General features: G+C 42.4%; 1 protein-coding gene across 1 annotated transcript; it reads right to left on the bottom strand.

The window, feature by feature from the left end:
* Positions 1-493: 493 nt before the first annotated feature.
* SRPK1 (SRSF protein kinase 1) lies at positions 494-13,668 on the bottom strand (the record flags this gene model as incomplete). Its single annotated transcript, XM_010085322.1, has 14 exons — positions 494-927; positions 1,827-1,919; positions 2,347-2,416; positions 3,677-3,784; positions 4,669-4,769; positions 6,223-6,648; positions 6,935-7,148; positions 7,634-7,659; positions 8,659-8,824; positions 9,506-9,612; positions 11,058-11,145; positions 11,363-11,450; positions 11,620-11,728; positions 13,475-13,668. Coding segments are annotated over 14 exons (1,975 nt in total), but the record flags the coding sequence as incomplete, so codon positions are not given.
* Between the last annotated feature and the right edge of the window lie 5,840 nt (positions 13,669-19,508).

Genomic DNA, 19,508 nt, shown 5'->3' on the forward strand with positions numbered 1-19,508 from the left:
CAGGCTTTAAAGCAGAAAATGTCGCCGGGTTCAGAAGCTATTCTGACTATCTGGGCATGGGGAAGGAAAAAGGGACAGGGCACTTGGGAGGAAGAAATAAAGGGTACTAAAACCTAGGTTTAACTAGCTCTTTTCAAAAGATTAAGCAGCTAGAACTAAAGAAAAGTTATGTGACTGGAAGGCAAAAGAATACGGTAGACACCTAGAAAATGTTGGAGGATGTTGAGGTCTTTGCTCTACAGGGAACTAACACCACCTTGGTGCCATCTGTTACTAGCTACTGGATCAACAGCGGGAAATCAACTCCTGAGTCAGGGAGATAACGAGGCATTCAAGATCTTCACGCCCCCCCTCGCGAAGAAAGGAGAGCTGAAATTTAGCTAAGGGAGCGTATCTGAGCACAGGTGAGCTCACATCTGTAACACACGGCGCGTAACAGTGAGGAGACTCGGGGAAAGCTTAATTTTCTAGTCAATTAGTCTTTGGCGAAGCCCAGTCAAGGCAAAAACACACAGATGATGCCCACTGGCTGAGGAGAGAACCCATGGAGTCACACAAGCAAACTCAGCAGAACAGGTTAGATTTATCTAAAATCTCGGAAGCCTTGAAGGAAGAACTTCACACTGTGAATGAACAAGGGGAAAAACAAAACAAAACAAAACGGATCCGGGAAAGGGCAGCTGGGTGCCTGTACGCTATGCTGTAAACCAGAGTGTAGTGCTGTGGCGTTGGGTTGAAGCTTCTAGGAGTTAAGCCAGGGGTGCCTGAGACACTCTGCTGCTGTAGCTCGTTTCTCCGGGATCAGCTCCAACATGGGTAATAAGAAGTCTGTGAATGCAGCTGCCTCATCTTGGGACCACTCGTATTTTTCCACCAAGACTTCAAAAAGGCCCCAGGGCTTCAGTTTGGTGATGTGCTTCAGATCACCTGAAAACCGAGACAGACAAGTTCAGCGCAAGTCGTGGGAGCAGAGCAGCTGAACAAGACAGACTGAATCCAGAAACTGTTCCAAATCGTGGGGCATGGAAGCATTCAATGGTGGGGCATGTGGAAGGAAGAAATAAGTTAGACTACAACCTCTTTTCTGCTGTTGAAGACTGTTCTAGACATGTACTTCCTTGAAGGCTTTTTTCCCCCCCCTCCTGCTGCTTCTGATTCAATTTTAACTTAATTAAATCACCAATTATACGGGTTGACATAGAAGATAAACACTCTGCCACTGACTTTGGCACACACACAATACAAGCAGCACTGTCTGAGGAAGCGATATGCTACTAACAAAAAAGTGTTTGTTTTATTTAAAAAAAAGAAAACCAAACCTATAAAAATAGGCCAAAAACTTCTTCTTGAGACTCAGTGAATTTCTGAGGTCCCTAGGGCTTTATGATCAGCAGCAAGGCAGAATGTATCCTGAGCAACACAGCTCAGGATGCAAGGCACTATTTTGGCGAGTGGCACACTCGAAATGGAACAAAGTCATCCAGAGAAGACTTCAAAGGCGAGTCAACACCTCTAGCTGACAGAGATCAGCTAAATAAAGCCAACTCAAGTTTGGAGAAACATCTACAGTACTGTTTTTCTACCTGCTGCATTTGATCTACACTGATACGTCAAGGCCTAGGGTGTAGTTCCTTTTAGACAGACAAGCATGCTTTCTATTTAGCTGCAGTTTCACCAAGAAAACCTTCATAAAACAAAACAAAAAAAAGACTTAAAGAGGCATCTTTGCTTGTATCTGTTGTTAACTGGCATTTCCAGCAGGGCACTCTTGTGTATTTGGGGCAGGGGATGAGGGGATAAGTGACATTTGCTTTGTCTCCTTTTACCTTTTTTGGTGAAAAACTCCTTGGAATATTTTCCTGCCAAAATGAGCTTGCGAGGTATCTTCCCCAGAAGTTCTATGATCAATGCAATGTGATCTGCATTTTTTTCAAAAGAAAAGACAATGAGATGCATCCACACAAGACACCTTATATCCCAGAGGAGGAAACTGGGACATGCAGAAAAGACAAGACATTATCTCCATAAAAAAATTGAGATCTGCCTGAAATCAGGTTACAATAAGCAAGGAGAAAGTCAAGGAGCAAGGGGAAAAAAGGGCAATTTGAGGCATGATCAGTTTGAGAAGGTAGAGAATTCAGCGGCAGGAGGAATGGGAAACACCGTACCAGGAACATGGGCTTTACTGCACAGTGTTTTAGTGCAGAGGCTCGAGCACAGCAGGTGCTGATTTGGGTAAAGGATCTTTTTTCAAGGAGCCTTTGCATTGCAAGAGAAGGCTCATTCTGAAGCAGCAACCATTGTATTGCATGTCCCATTTTAAAGAGGAAAGACTGACAAACACACCTTCATCCCGTGAGTAATCTTCCCCAGAATGAGGCTCGAACAGATAGTCTCCTGTTGCTAACTCGAAGGCCTAGACAAACAGAAACGAGCACATTAAATCCCTTCAATCCACTTCACACATTAGACGTACTGCAGGTTGATTCGGCGGATCTCTCGGCGCCAGAAGCAAAGCGGTGGCAAGAAGAACCTGTAGGACGCTAGTACACCATTACCATCTTTGCAACAGTTAAACAACTGCATTAAAAACATCACAGGCATCTCTATGACGAATTCTGGATCCCAGCGTAAGGCAGTCAGCTCCTGGGAAACTCTATAAACGAAGGCACTTCCCACGCTTAGCCTCTCTTCTGCCTGAACAGCGTTTTGCAAAATGTCATGTCCAAACTCCAGATTTTTTTCCAAAGATTCTTTCCTCCCCTCAAATTTCAGATATTAAAAAGACATTTTGCAAACAGTTCACATATTTTAAATGAGAAAAACATCTGTATTCATTTCAACTCATCACTTATTCCCTTTTACTCAAAACACTACCTCTGACTGCCTGTATTCTTACTTATCTTTAGGGACTGCTGCAGTCTAACCACTGAATCAGGCACTCGCAGTAACCACGGTGTAATTTTGGCCACGCATTCTGCAGAGACAACACAACCTAATCGCATTCTGTTTTACCACACGCATCAAAATCACAGCTTGTATGACTTCACTCGCTATTTTCCGAGTTTAAAATATAGAAACCAAGCTCTGATCTGTAGCAAACACAGAATGGAGAAACCAAAGAGGCACACACAGTAACTGCCTAGACTGATCACTTTTTTTTTTAATAGCTGGGAAATGTAGAACATGGCAAGTACAGGAACAGCTTCAGCCTCATCTCAGCATTACTCAGATCATAAATGATTCCAAACAAGCAGAGGATGCATATGATTAAAATATGAAATTACACTGAAGACATCTGTGAAACAGTGCTGGATGCAGCAGAGTGGCTCTTTCTGTTGAAAGAGTTTTGTCTTCAGAATTGTATAGTTGTCTCGTTTTTCCACAAAGCATGATGGCAAAGTACAATGGTATTTGAAATCTGCCAGAGCTGCACAACAAAACTAACTTTCAAAAGGAAAGCCACACGTGGCAAAAAAACCCCCCAAAAACCCAAAAAAACCAACAGCTTTGGTATGGAAACATGGTATTCAGCCAGTCTGGAAGCTGGCTGAACACCTGAGAGGGTTTTTTGCCAGGCTTGGCTAGTGATTGGGCAGTCCAGAGTGCAGAGCACAAGAGTATCCCAGAACACTCCGCAGAAAGAGTTTAAAATCCCCCAGACAACACCACTCACCATACACGCCGTGCTCCAGATGTCAGCAGGGGTGTTATACCCTGACCCTATCAACACCTCCAAGGATCGGTACTGTCTTGTCTGGATGTCTTCAGTGAAGTGCTTGTGCTAGACAGAAAAAAATATTTTATTAAACAGTTAAGAGACCATTTAAAAAGAGGAGAATCCCAGCCTGGAAGGCCAGAGCAGATAAATTCCCATTACATTTCATCTGAATTTTACATCCTCATTAGATCTTTCCTTATATTCTTACAGGAGCTGTTTAAAAGCTGACATGAGACACTCCTCCCCGCAATTTAGAGGAAAGCCAGCCACAAAAACAGAATAAGAGAAGCTGTACTCTCTCCTATCTGATCATGACAGACAGGACAGGATTCAGCTACCTTAAGGCAAATAAAGTGAAAGACCTTCTTGCCAGAAACTGCCAGCCTGATGTGCGATGCTGAGACTCTCTCCCGTTAAGATCTGAAGCATTTTGCCATTTAAAAAGCCAAGTAAAATAGACATTTATTCTATTTGAAAAGTCAAACATTCAAAAGCAGCACAGCACAACCATCAAAGAATAAAACTCTTTACGAGTCTCTTTCATGGGCTCATGAATCCACTGAGATGGTCTGACAAGCTAATAAACTACAGAACCAGCACATCAGAGCAATTGTTTGCAACTTTCTCATTCTCCAGGAGAGCTACAGGCTCCTTCAGAAGTTTCACGTATGCAGATTTCCACACATTACATGTGACACTGTTCCCAGGCCTTTTAGAAGTCATCTAACGACTAAGGAGGCACCCAGAACACAGGCTGAAATCCCACATTAGAGGGACGTTTGTGTCCCTGCTCCCCGCTTTTTTCTCCCCCAACATAGTCTGGAACTGTCACTACTCTCACAAGCAGTTCTAAGACAGAATGTTTTTTACAGATTCTTTCCCATCTTGGCATACTGTGAATGAATTAGCAGGTTTAAACAACCAAAGTGAAAAGATTTTCAACTTACCACCCAGCAGGCATTTCCTAGGTCAGCTATCTTCACTTTGAGCTTATCTGCATTCTTGGGCTCAAGAGGATTAAGAAGGAAATTCCCAGCAGTTGATTTTCCTAGAGGCAACATGCACAACAGCTGATTAAAGCTCCATAGACAGGGTCACCATCCATTATCCAAATCCTACAGCCCTCTCCTTTCCCAGGAAAGGGTTTGCTTACGGATCAGAACTTTTCCCTTCCCAAAGCCTACTCACAAAAATCAGTCTGCACTATGAACACCAGAACTAACACTAAGACCGGTGTTACAGAGCAGGACAAGTAAGGATACGCAAGAGCAACCACTTCCCAGCCCTCTTTGCACAGCCTTGAAAAGTCTATCTGTACCCAGACAGGCTTTTTAAATGAGGGCATTGCCAGATACAAAACAAGCCTCCCAACCCTTAAGTCCTCCTAAATATTTGAAAGATATATTATATCCACATGTTATAGCATCTTTTTGACATACCCGTCACTCACTGCTGCAACAGAGCCAGTCACAAGAGCTAAAATATATACTGGGGAAACCTCAATGACACAAAGGAGAGGAAAAATATTAAGTCACTAATTACATCCAGCTGTAGCTCTAAAGTAACTTGGGAGAGAGCTGTGAGAAGTAAAATCCACCTAGTAGTAGTCTAGCAGGGGGCATCCAACTAAATGCAGTTTAAGTTTCAAAATCTTTACATTTCACTTGCTACTTTTCACCCATGTAACTCCCCAGCAGTTCTCTGCCAAGAAAACACTACAGAATTTCTTTTTATGAAGTAACAAATGCTAGTTTCTCCCTCCTTCCCCAAGCAGACGTACTTCACCTGACCTCGACTCAGATGCAAAAAAAAAAAAAGGACAGTTTGATCAACTGATTCCAGTTCTTTTCAAAACACACACCTGGAATGCATTTAAACTGATGTACACTATGGTGTGCCTCATGTTCTACTAAACCTACAAGACTTATTTTTTTCTCCCTGAAACAAGTTCTATTTCAACAAAAGCATTAAAGACTGTGGTTTTTTTTCCCCCTACACTGCATAAGCTTTGTTTCAGTCAGGCTGTATTTCCAGTTCTGGGAAAACATCTACTCCAGTAACTAAGAGGAGCTACCTGTGCTCCATTTTAAGAACAAAACTATCAGAACCGTACTCATCCCGTAACTTAACAGCCAGTGAGAGTTTGTAGACTTGTATTTCTAACTATAAATGACAATCACATAAGCAACACCTGGGACAAAGGAGAGAATGTTCCTAAACTGAAAAACAAAATGTATAGGTACTTTCTGAAAGTAGGAATACTTATGCATCCAATCGTCAAAATTAAGGCACAGCTACAACTGGAAGCTACTGACAGGGAATGTCTCAAGAGTAGGACTGTCAGATTCATTACTCCTGGGAGGAAAAGGCTCAAAACAGTTGGTTCTGATCACCTCAGCCTCCAAAATGAAGGTTTCCATTAATACTCTGCCAGAGTGCTCTAACACGACTCTCCCGGATCAAGGAGGAAGAAGCCCTTTCTCACAGGGTTCCTCTTATACCTTTGTTGTCTGACGGGCTGTTATTCTCATTCTCGTCCTCTGACGGTATCTCTGTCCGGATGCTTTCTTGCAAATGGTTAATCTCCCGCTCACTGAAGGACTGCTCTTCGTTGGACGTGGGCTGACACGCCATGGAATCCTCTGAAGCTAAGGGCGCGAACGAGTCCGACACTGCTTCTTGAGGCCTGTTCTCCAAGTCACCGTTACGCTGACTGCAATTACAACTATGGAAGTTCTCCTTCTGTGTGTGCGGGTGATCGCCACAGTCATTGGCATTATGAAGGTCATCCTCAAGTCGCACAGAACCTTGATTGCCAGAGTCTGCTAAGTCCGTCATTTGTATCACTCCATTGCAATTTATTTCTGTTGCACATTTTTCCACGCTGCCTTCCATTACAATAGATTGCTCTTGCACAACGACTTCAGCTGGAAGAGGGGAAAAAGAGAAGACAGCACAATATGTGTGAACACAGTAACAGCTGAAGCTTGTTTGGGGAGCCCTCAGAAGCAGGTAGTTCTCAAAATGGAACTGGACACAATCATTCACCAATTCAATTTGTACCAGGAAATTTCCCGACCTCTTTAGAGGAGCAGAACGCAACGCAAGCAGGTTAAGTGACAACAGCCACGTCTACTAAAGGTGCTCACTCTACTCATGCCAGATTGAGTGAAAGGACAACACTTCTACTTTAGCAGTACTTAAGGTCCGTACCTGTCTTTTTGCTGACATTTTCCTCTGGTGGACTAACTTTGATGAGCATTTCCAGAGGGCTTTGAGCTTCTTCCTCCTCTTCGGGCTGTGTCTGCCCAGGGCTTGCTTCCTTCTCCATTTCTTCTATCTCTTGCATTCGCTTCTCTAACAGCTCCGCCTGCCGTTTCTGCTTCTTTTTCAACTTCTTTTTTTTATTCTTTGACATTTTGTCAGCCTACGCAGAAGCAAGCACAGAAATTGGACTTAGCATTTCATGTTTCAACAAAGCTAAAACACATCAAGATTTAATTTATTTCAGAGCTGAGGAAGCAGACTGCAATGAAAACTCTCAAGACAGTTCTTCTCCCAAATTAAAGGCAGATATTAAGGTTTTTGGAGCAGTTTTCCGTGGCTCTTATCAGTGCACTTCTGTCCTGACCTGGGAAACCTACAGCATTCTCCAAATAAGGGACGTCAGACTCCACAGTCACCTTCAGAACAGACCTCGAGACCCCCAAAAAGGCTACTCATTCTGGTGATATACAAGCTAATACCACTTACGTCTCCAAGACGGCATCGACCCTGATGCCTTTGTCTAGGATAAACACAAATCACACTCTTCCTTCTGATGTAAGATTGTTTTCCCTTAATGCTGACTGCATTATGAAACAACGCAGGAGATACCGTAAGAAGACGGACAGCACAAAAGTTCTTACTTACTGGTTTTGGCTGTGGTGCAGTGCTCACTGAAAGGGAAAGAAAGATCAGTAAATTAGTATGCTTAGTCAAAAACTGCAACTGCATTCTCAAGGTAAGCTTTTTCCTACGTGATTCGGTAACAGCGTTTTAAAGATCTAAACAAATGTTATTTTGAAGGCTCATTTCTCTACAAAAGTATAGCAAGAATAAAAAAAGATAAAAACATTAAATGAGTAAACGCATGATTAAAATTCCAAATAGTAGACTTGCTTGACTGATAAAGACTTAAACTTCCTGTCATGCAGCTTTATTTATTTATTGCATATATTATGCATCTTGCTGAAAAGAAAATGCAAACCAGAATATTCAAATACCAAAGTTAAGGGAGCTTCCCTGAGCTAAGCTGTGGTACGATGGGCTCAGCTAAACACTGGTGGGGTAAGATTGTGACTGACAGAGCCTTCCAGTACACGCTGCAGTGTTCTTGAAAACTACACGCTAGTAGAGAGACATTCTGAGGAGGAACATGAGGAACTTGGAACACGAAAGAATTTGCTCTCAGATCTTTAGGGATGTTAGCATGTCAAGGAAGCAGTTTTTATCAGAAGTTTCTCAGACTTCTGCAAACAGACAACAGGTAAATCTTCTGGTTGAGACCATGAGATGCATTTCCAGCCTCACGCAATGAAAGGAAATAAACTTTTGAAGAAAATGGGAGAAGTACCTCACCACATTTTCGCTTCAGCACTGTTTTGAGTGCATCAGCCTTTCTGCAGGGTGTGCCCTGCCAAGGCCCTGTCACTTTAGCGGTGCCTAAAGTGTTAAACGCAGGTGCCACCATGCTGTGTGCTCCCTCTGTTGTTCTTTCACAAACCACTGCCTTCCTGATCAAATTTGAGTTTACAACTTCCCAATTTCCAGTTGGCTTTTCAGAGGTTACTCGCATTATTGTTCCACTGCACTCAATTAGGAAGTTTTCTGTAGTAAGATCAGTTACGATTCGGGGATGTCGGGGGGAAATAGCACCATTCTCAGGGAAAAAGTACCTGCAGAGCCAGATGGTGGGGGAGCCCCAGATCTCTGCCACTCTGTTGCTTCTGCAGCCAGCCTGCGGATATACTGGTCGTTAACGCACAGAAGAATGTTCTCAGGTTTAATATCTGTATGAATGATTCGACATTTTGTGTGCAAGTAATCCAGACCCTGAAGAACCTGCAGACAGGAGAGAAGGAAATAGACCATTAGAAAAAGCAAAGAATAAGCAAATTGAGAGCAAAGTGAAAATGCAAAATTGCCTAGGATGACTGCTGAATCTGAAGAACTTCTGTGTTTGAGAATACTCCAGATTAGAGCTAATGTGATCAGCAGTTACTACTCAGTTCCAGAAAATCCAGATTTGCATACACATTTTCACTTTGAATTTAAGATACTGTCTCTTTACCCTCATAACTTAAGACAGTTGCAAATCTAATCTTAATACTCTACAATAAAGCCATGCTTTGCTCCTCCCCTCCATCCCACACGTAGAAAGACGTTTCTTCTTAGGCAACCATCCAGTAGGAAGAACAGGTTTCTCTTGCTCTTTCCATCATTAAGCGCTGTACACTTACTGTGACAGTTTTAAAAAAGAAACACTTGCATGTAAAAGGAATAACCAGGGTAAGAAAAGGTTAAAAGCAAAGCTGGCCTCCCATCATGGTTTAAATGTCAGAAAATATTTATCTGTAGCAGAAGGTTTTTGCAGTAGAGAAAGGAAATATTACCCCAAGAATGATTTTGTTGCATGAGGGATACAGCACTGGTTTTTAAATTTTTGTTTTCTTGGATCTAAGAAAGATAAGTGAGAGTCCTCACTGGGCCGAGGGGAGCAGCACAGTCAGAACTGGAGCTTACCTGTTTGATGATCTTTTTGACACAAGGGAGTGGAAGCCCCTGATAATTTGACTTGATGATCCACTTCAGGAGATGATGCCCTAGAACTTCAAACACCATACAGATATCTGGAACCCAGTCAAGGAAAAAGATGGACAGCGTGATCCAAGGAGCCCTGCAATCCCAGGACTGAGGATCAGAATAAATCCATACCAGTTAAGTGTGTTATATTAAAAAACCCTTCTGACACAGCTCTGAGAAGCTGCCTCCCTGTTACACACATCAGCGTTGTTATCTAAAACCTAAAATAATATGTAGCAGTAGCAATCTCCTACTCTGGGTGGAAGCCAGTTACACCAGGTGTGTATTAGTATTTCCTGCTAGTATTGAGACAGCTTCAAGCCAACAACGTACGTTTTGGAACAGCCTAGGCTCTTGCTCCAGGCAAAACTTGATGCCAGATCTGTCTGTACCAGCATTACCTGAAAAGATAATAAAATTTCCATTTCATAAGCCATCTTCAAAACAATTAAGTTACTTTCTCTGCCCTCTTTTGCCTCTTTACCACCAAAACAAACTTTTGACAAGCCTGGACTTCAATAATATTTACGTTATCTGCTTTTTGTCTGTAAGATCTCAACAGCTACAGTCACTCTAGTGACACATTCAGTATTGTGCCTTTGCTTTAGAAACCAAAGTTCTAGGAGTTTATTAGGCTGCGTTTCTGCTACACTGGCAGAAAGCACACGTGGTTTCACAACAGCGAAAGAAATACATGATCAAGTCAACATTTACTCAGTACTAGGTACCGGAAAAAAAAAAGTTAGAGGAAATACACTATGGTGCTACTTTTCCTAAAAGTGTTAGATGTTTATAACCTACAGCTCGATTCCCTCAAGCAGCCTAGTAATTCTCACTGAAATAAAATTCAAGGCAGTGCAAAGCAGAAACACGCACAAAAGTCCAACTTCTGAATTTTAAGAGTGCATTATGGTGACTTGACAGGTATCACTGCCTATTAGAAGGCTGCCCACAGAACTACAGGGGATTTTCAAAGCAATACACTTTAAACACCCTGACAATGTTGGTGAAGTTCAAGGTAGGACACTTCTGTAATTAGAAAACCACCTTATTATCAAGTTACAGACCGCATGTGTTTGCTATTTTTAATTACTGATCTTAACATTTTGCAGTGCTTTACTTCAATAAGGTGTGATTCCCAGGCTGCCTGCAAAACTCAGGGGTTGAGAAAGGTGAGCTCTCTTACCACAAAGGTATCTCAGACATCAAGCCATTCCATCCTGATTCACAAACCAGACGCAGCCACCCCGTCTCTCATGTTAAAAGCATGACTAAGCAGTGCTGTCTCCATGACTCAACGCGTATTATGTCAGGCTGAATGATCGTTCTGGATCTGAGCTCAGCAGGCAGCTTTGAGGCAGATGATTCTAGAGCAGGTTTCCTCAGGCAGTGAAAGGGATGATGGGGCATTGCTCACCAGCCCTGACATGACAGCTACCCAGCAAAATCCCATCTTTAAGCAATTCTTTGCCTTTATTCCTCAAAAGGATACGAGAACCATTAACTCCTGAAATCTTGAAGTCATCTAATAACTGAACAACTCTCTCTTTACTTGGATCATTTGGATCACTGTTGCGGACCTGCAGAGAAAAAGAGGATTAATTTTGTGTTCCTTGACATAACTACTAGGCAAGAATGTATTTTGGAGTCAGACCTACCACGCTACTATTAGGTTTCTATCCAAATTCTTTGCAGCTACATGATCCAGAAATACCAAGCACACAACCAATGTGAACTCCCAAAAATGAATTTAAAAAAAAATATATCAAAAATTGAACCCCACTCTCAGGGACTCACCGATTTTAGCAACTTGATTTCATCCAGTGCTGTTTCTGTGTAGTGCTCTGCACTCTTCACCACCTTCATTGCCACAAATCTCCTCCCTCTACACACACAGTAAATAAATTGGAGACCGTTAATGCTTATACTAACAACTTATTCTCAAGGACAGCTATGTTTTGTGTTTATCTAGAAGTAAAAAGATGCTTTCTGATCATTTTTTTGCAATGCTGTGTATTCCCACCAGAAACACTAGCTAGAACAGAAGGACTTACTGGATATCCCAGGCAAGCCACACAGTGGAGAAGTGACCCCATCCAAGCTTCCGAATCACGTGGTATCGTCCATTGAAGAGATCTCCTATTTTCACAAGGTGATAACCACCTGGAAAAACAGTGGGAAGTTTATATACCAAGATCACACAAGTGCTGAAGGGCAGGTATGTGGAATACGCATCACAACTTAAGGCAGACTTATTTGATGTGTTTAAATTTTTAATCATATAAACAAATGCAAATGTTTCTCTAATTGGATCTTGCTAGAACAAATATACAGTACATTAGAGGAGGAGCTGTGAACAGCCCTCTAGTTGATTTAAAAGTATCCGTTTAATATAATTGAACTAGGACAACTGACTTGTCCTCCTTTTCAATGTAGGTCATCGCTGCAGTATCACAAAAGATTATTTTCTCAGTGAAAGCATCTGAAGTCTGTTAGGCTGACCACCTTTGGAAAATACAGCTTAAGACGTTCAGTAACAGAATCCTACAGCCAAATATCAGCATTGCTTTTGCATGCTCTATCCCCATACCATGAAAGAGTACAGCACCCAAGACCCCAACTGAGTTTCCCTCGTAGCTGCTCCCCTGACTGAAAGGCACTTTGCCATCTAACGTCACCACTGGAACCAGGAAAGTCTCTTCCCCGTACCCCCAGTATCTCCCAGCCACTGACAACGCAGGAAGATTCCATGATAGAAACACAAAAGGCCAGAGAAAGACACAAGGGAAGAAGGGAACCGGCAGAAAACAGAATGAAGAGAAGAATCTGTAATCGTTAAGGCATAAATTTTTGCCAGAACCTGGAATTACACCCTAGATTCCAGACGCTTACTGTTCAGTTGTGGTCAGCAAATACCACTCATGAAATGCATGCTTTGCCAGGAAGATTCATCTCTCCTGACTGACTGGTTCATAAACAAGACACAGCACTGCTACCCATTACTTCATCAGCTCAAGCAGAAGCCCCTTCTCCTCACTTGATTTCAGTTACAACAGCAACAGCTCATTCACATAAAGACTTTCTTCCTCCCACTTGCTTTACAAGAAGCAAAATCCCACAAATACTCGGATAGCATGCTAAAAGTGCTTTGAAGTAAAGCACTGAAGTGCAAGAAACACAACTCAAGTTCCCTGGGCTATTTCTACTCTGCATTTTTTACACACACATATGATATTCGTTACATGCTTCTCCCTCTGCCTTATTCAATATATACCATAAATAGCATCACAGAAGTAGTCTTACAAAGCACTTGGAGGTGGGGCACACACTCAAGTTTCAACTAATTGATCAGCTGAACTTCTATGATCAGTGTTCTGGCTTTTTTAAAGTCCTTGCTATGTAAAAAAAGCCTCACCCTTTTGACACAAGACTATATACCATTATATTTCCTTTTGCTCTGTTTTTACTTTCTACTCAGAAAAATAGCGGAAGGCTGTATTTGTGGACAAAGTTATCTGAAGCGTGGATACTAAAACGATCTTCACAAGAAAACAAGTGAAGAATTTGAAGCTGATCTGGACCTGAAAGTGTCCTTCTTCAGATGAAAAGCAAAAAGAAATTGAACACCTACTTGTTTTTACCAATCTTGAAAGCCCTCTAGCACAAGCGAAAAGCTATCAGCTTTAACCACGTGCATTAAAAACAGCTCTCCAACTCAAATCTTACATGGTAACACAGGGAATCTCAGAGAATAGTTTCTCCATTTCAGGTTCGCTTGGAAAATGCATCATGCGGTTTCAAAAACCACTTAAAATAAGAGGGGGTCAATTTTCGTTCTCTATAGTAGATGGAAAAATCAAGGGAATATCTTCATTACATTGACAATCCTGTGTCTTAAACAGTTCTCACCTTTACAGTAATCATTTGGATCTTCTTGTTCATCATCATCTGATCCCAGGATTTCTTCCTCTTGCTCTGGAAGATCATTCTCCGAGTGAGCAGCAGGGCCCCGATGCTGAGTGTCAGGTCTGAAAGAGAACACACTGCATGTCTCACACACGTTACTCTTCGGTTCAGTAGCTTTCACTTCACGTGAGGGGTTGCTGGTAATGGAGGAGATCCAATACTCAGCCTTCAGAAAAACTATTTTCACATTTAAATGCTTTTACTCCTAAGCCAGTACCAAGGTAGAGAGAAACGATTTTTCATATACTACTGAGAAATACAATTTTATGCTCTAGATTCGCTTTATAGTGGAACAAAGAAAAGTACAGACAAGATAGTGAGTTAAAAGCTTAGTGATCCCACCAAAACATTAGTCTCTTCCAACACCTCCTCAGTCTCTCATTCAGTGACAATTTTTCTAAAGTAAATTTATAATTTAAGATGTTACCTCATATAAAATCTGAAGATTTAAATGTTGATGGACGTTACTTTAAAGTAACCTAAATTAATTCTTATGCCTTTTGAAAAAAAAAATTAAACCAGTGTTTCAGAACTTGTGCCCTTTGTCCCTTTCACCTTCGAGATCAAACGAACATTTAACAATCCTTCTGCTTCTAACACTTCAGAACTCTAAAATCCCTAAGATGCCCTTGATTTCTCCGGCTCTCATGTGGCAGGCTGCATTTCTAGTTCATCTCTTCACTGAAGGTCTAAAGGTTGTTACAGTTGTCTGAACTAGGGAGAGCAGGAGTACGCAGAGCAGATGTTCTCGAAACCCTTTGAGAGCTTCTGACTGCAGAGGCATTAAAATGATATTTTTTTTCACTCCTACATTCCTAAATAAAACATTAATGTTGTATGTACACTTAGCACCAAATGTGCTACTCTAAGTTCCTGCCTGTGCTGATCACGTTGGCCAAGGCCACCTCATTGCCATTACCCACCACATCTGCGCTCTGCTGACACTTCAGACATCAAATATATTCCTACACACTCAAACTACAGCCCTCAAATAGCTATGGAGCATAAAAAGGAAGAAATCACCCACTCCAATCTGGCCATGGCTAAACTTGTAGCCACTGACCATCTGGAACAAAGCTCATTAAAGCTACGAGGAGCTACAAAGGTCACCCCAAGCACAACCAAACCACCCGAAATCTAGTTCAGTCAGTTGTCAGAGGCAGCAAGTCCTGGTGATTTTTGAAATGAGGAACATAGATGAGCAGGAATCAGAGAAGCAACACAGATTAATGGTCCTGAACCATAAACCAAGGCTGCCAGACAGTCCATTCCACTGCTGGCAGGCTAATGAGATACTTTACTAACAACCCTGGAGCTTGATCCAGCCCCAAGATATTCAGTATTTAGATTTTTCCCCCCATAAGCCACAGAACTACAAGTCAGGGGGGAAGAAGAGAGAAACTGGGAGGGGGGGGGGGGGGACCTGACTGACTGGAAGTCAGCCTTGGAGGTCAAAAAGGTGTTTTAAACCCACTGCATTCCTTTAAGAACAACTGATCTATGACTAAAGCCATAGACTAGCTCCAGATGAGAGGCAGCAAAGGCACGAAAGGGCCATGGACAGAATGGGTGAAGGGGAGACTGGAGGCTCATATATAACAAATCCTATAGACAGGGTAAAGAGAATCAGAACACAGAGCTGGATAAAAAAGGAGAATTTAAACCCAGCGGCCACACCCATAGCGTAAATAGTAAAGAGCAGCTCTCCCCAGTGCTGCTTCAAGATTTTCACTTTTGTAACTGTGCAAGATGCAAGGGATTAGAACAGATTCAAAAGAAAATTCATTTTAAGAACCACTGATGCAGACAGAAACATCGTGCCATTGTGCAGTGCCAATGCTTCTCAATAATAGTCATTTCACGCATCAAGGAAGAAGTTGCTGGAAGCACTAAACCCCATTCTCGGAAGCTTTCTGCACCCCTCCTAAGAAGGGGCTGACAAATCATGCTGCTGACAACCCCGTACACGACACACCCCGTAGTCTGGATCCAAGTCTGTCCTGGGGATCCAAAAGCATTTCACTCCTATATTATAATCTATTATAGCAGCTAATGTGACAGGGAGCTGTATTCAGGTCACATACATTTCTACAGGGCTATTTCCTTTATGAAATCACCTCTAAAACACATCTCATTCCTTTGCCTTCCTGCAAAAATTCATTAGGTGTTTTACATCCCACCAAAGTGACCACATCAGCTGCAGATACGGATTCAGAGAGACTTAATCAGCGCAGAATACGTATTAATACCAAAGACAAACTGATACACAAAACCACAACCCTCACCGGTCTGCTTTGCTCACACAGACAGTACTCTAAAGGCACAAAAGGCTGCTAAAGAGAGAAAAAAAATCCATACTCTGTATTTAAAGACAACACTGAAACAACTGTCAGCAATATTGAAAAAATGCACACAAAGAGCCTGTGAAAAATGGTTAATAGTTTATACACTAGGAAATCAACTGTTCTAGGGTACTTTTTGTTATAGCAACCTCTGTTCTACTTAAGAACACCTCCATCACCTTTTACTTTTTGCTCCCTCAGTCATCAGCATTAACTGTATGTGTAGGGTCTCTCCACAACTAGACAGCAATGTTTTACTTAAGGGAAACAATGTGGAACAGCAATGCTAAAGCAGAAGACCAGATCTTTTATGGAATTTGCGTGAATCCATATCTAGAGACCCTCCCAAAAGTCCTTAATTCTCTCAGGAATGACTGAAGAACTGCAAATTCACCAGACAAAAAAAGAAGAGGGTAACCTACCTGCACGAAGCACGGCCTCCCATGGATAACGATATTCCCGAAGACAGCTCAATCGTTTTCGAAAGAGCCATTAAAAACCAGATGCCACACTGTTCAGGAAGGAGGGGGACATCAAGGGCAGGCGGAGGGGCTGGTTCTTCTCGAACGCAGCAAAGCTTTGTGCAAGAGCGAGGGAGAAGAGGGCTTTGCCTCCACCACCCAGCTGCAGCTGCTCAGCACTGCATTGCAGGTGAAGGGCCTCGCAGCAAGGCTGGGGGCTGCTCTCAGCTGATCCTCCTGCAAATTCAGTCATGTTAGGGGTTGAGCTTAAACAGATTCCTCTCATCCTCTTGATGTCTTACCTGCCTCAATCTTCTCTCTAATGAAATCAGAAATTCAGTCAGATAGTTCTGTTTCATCTTCCTGAACAAGCCGGTTTTATTTGCCTATTCAATAGTCCACTGGATTCAAAGCCGGGATGAAGACGAAGATCATGGTAATTGCCAACAGTCCAACGCTTTTGTTACAGAAATGCCGGCACCATCACACAGGAGAGAAAGGGCGTTCAAAGCAAAAAGGAATTTTCTGAAGTAATTCCAAACCTCTCCATCCAGAGTTACAAGAAAAACTTATCCTTTATGCTTAAAAGTAACCAAAAAAAAACAAGCAGGAGAAGGAGGCAAATCTTTAGGAAGGTGAATTGACTATTTTTCACAGCAGCAGGTACTTAACGTCATCCTCTGACCATGCAGAAAAATTACTAGCCACTTCCTGCGCCTGCTGATCCTGCTGGTTTATGTAAGTGATAGGGGAAACAAGTCAGCAGCTATGTGACACAGCAAGTAATAATTTAGAGCTTTTCTCTACTACAGAGGACTGCTAATTAGCGGAAGACGCTCTGAAACTGGGTGTGCAGTTTGAAACCAAGAGGTTTAAAGAAGAATTGGATTAATCTGCTTGTATATCTGAAATCTTCTCACCTTGAAAGCTCACTGAAGTTTGCGCATATTTTTAACAGTTCAGCATTGCCAAACCTCTTCATATTAGAAGAGGTGCTATAAATATGCAAAATTTTCCACTGTAGACGAGGTTTTGCTCCACGTTCATTGCATACATCACCTGACAACTCTGCTCACCTCCGCAACGCACAGCAGGGGGAGCAGCAGCTATTTGCAGGAACTCAGATTTCAGTCCCTCCCTTGTTCTTTACAGAAGGTGTTCAGAAAGTTTAGAAAAACCACTTTTGTATTCTCTTGCCAGTTTCTCATTGAATCATTTATCTGTCCACACACAAAAAAAAAGGTAAAAAAACCACCAAGAAGCCTTGATCACACCCGTGTTCTTGCAGATTTGCACTGAGTTGGATCCAACACCATCAGAAGGACGAGAAGGCGGGAGACCACAGCCATGCCACTGAAAAAGCATTGTTTGTGCCGTGGAGTGGTCCGGGCATGGGCTCCTTTGCTGCTCTCTACAAAGCATGCATTTAATCCAAATCACTTTCATCACTCCTAACAACCTTACATACATGCTAAGTAGAGACACTCCCCTTGCTCCTCCTCACCTCAGTTTGCCATTCCCTTGATACCTGCAGAGATGCCGCCTGTCTGTAGGAAACCGAAGACAACTGTTTTCCGGATTTTTAAGCTGCCTGCAGCACTATAAAAACACTGTCATCTCTTATTTGTGAGCTCCAATTACATGTATGAAACATCTCCAAACAGAATTAAATTCACTGAACTTAAGACTAATGACGAATCCAGGTCATGCTGCAGGAGACACAGATAAGAGAACAATAACACACCCTGAGACTCGCTGAAGGAAGTGTTGGTTTCCACCTCAGCCATCCAGCCAACAATTTCCAGGGCTGTACACCCACTGCAGCCACATCTCGCTTCAAGTGCTGTTAAAGATTCCTTGTTTTCATTTGGGGAAGAAGAAAAAAAAAGCTCCATATGGCATGGTGAAAAGCCAGGATTTAAAATCTCTCTCCCATTTTCACATCCGTGCACCAAGACGATGTCTCTTCAAGGGAAGGATGCTTGCCAGACTGCATCTCATTACAATCCCTCCGCGTGTCTGTAATTTCAAGATCACGTTAAGGCACACCTAGTGAGAATAAGCACCCTGGTGCCACCCTCCAGCATGCTTACATGCCAATCTGCTGGCAACCCCAGTGTTCGATAAATATTGTAATTGTTTATAGACTCCGATTTTCAGTACAAATTCAGGTCTCAAAGGATGAAAGTATTTTCCTGCTTGTATGCAGCTTTACCTTTCTGCTCAAGAATTTTTTAAGTACTTGAGGGGATTTGGGGGAATTATAAACCACAGATTGTGGAGGACTTACAAGTCTATAATCCACATTATGTCATGATTATTGCAATTCATTCACTCTTCCATCTCTATTTTTTCTGAATAAAGAACAGACATTTTCTGACAGCATGGTAGATCTGCAATACTTGCTGCTGTAAGCTGGCCATCCCAGAGCCACAGGAACACCACTGTCGAGAAGTTGAGAGGACTGGAGATGGTCTAACATTCAGTTTTGAAAGAAGGGCCCTCAGAGGCACCAAGACATGCTTTGTTTAGTGGATCTGGGGGAGTTCAGTTTGAAGTCATCATAAATTTCATACGAGAACGGCACTAATGCACAAACAGCTTTCCTGGTCCCCAAACCCACTCCCCCACACAAGCACTTAACAGGCAGTTTGTAGAACCGTCTGCTGTTCCAGCTATTACAAACCAAGGGACTTCCATGGAAACCAGCAGATCTTCAGTGATACCCTGTCATAGTCTGATAATCTGATAATCATTTGAATGAAAAATCTTGTGGGCGAGGCATTGGGACCCTGCCTTAGACATATGTTCAAAACACTTCTGAAGGATGTAGCCCTGGTATTAATTATGAAAGACAAGCGAGGAAAACATAATCCAAGAAGCTGCTCCCAGGCAAAGTTCTGAATAATAAGGAAGCTGAGGAAGAACGTGAGAGGGCTGTCAGAACTCCAGAGCTTCTCAAAGACAGCAGGAAAGTGATACAAGAAAGACATGTAATAACAAACTGGGAAGTATCAGACTCTACTAGGAGTTTTTGTGCATAGACGGAAAAACTACCAACTTCCCCGTCTCTCTTCATAGCAATTCCTGCGCTGCAGCAAAAAAGCAGAACCAGCAGGGGGAGGGAGGGGACTGTGTCCCCCCCCGAGCCTCCCCCGCAGTGCTGCAACAAGT

Source organism: Pterocles gutturalis, unplaced genomic scaffold (assembly GCF_000699245.1).
Source record: "Pterocles gutturalis isolate BGI_N339 unplaced genomic scaffold, ASM69924v1 scaffold45546, whole genome shotgun sequence".
NCBI lineage: Eukaryota > Metazoa > Chordata > Aves > Pterocliformes > Pteroclidae > Pterocles > Pterocles gutturalis.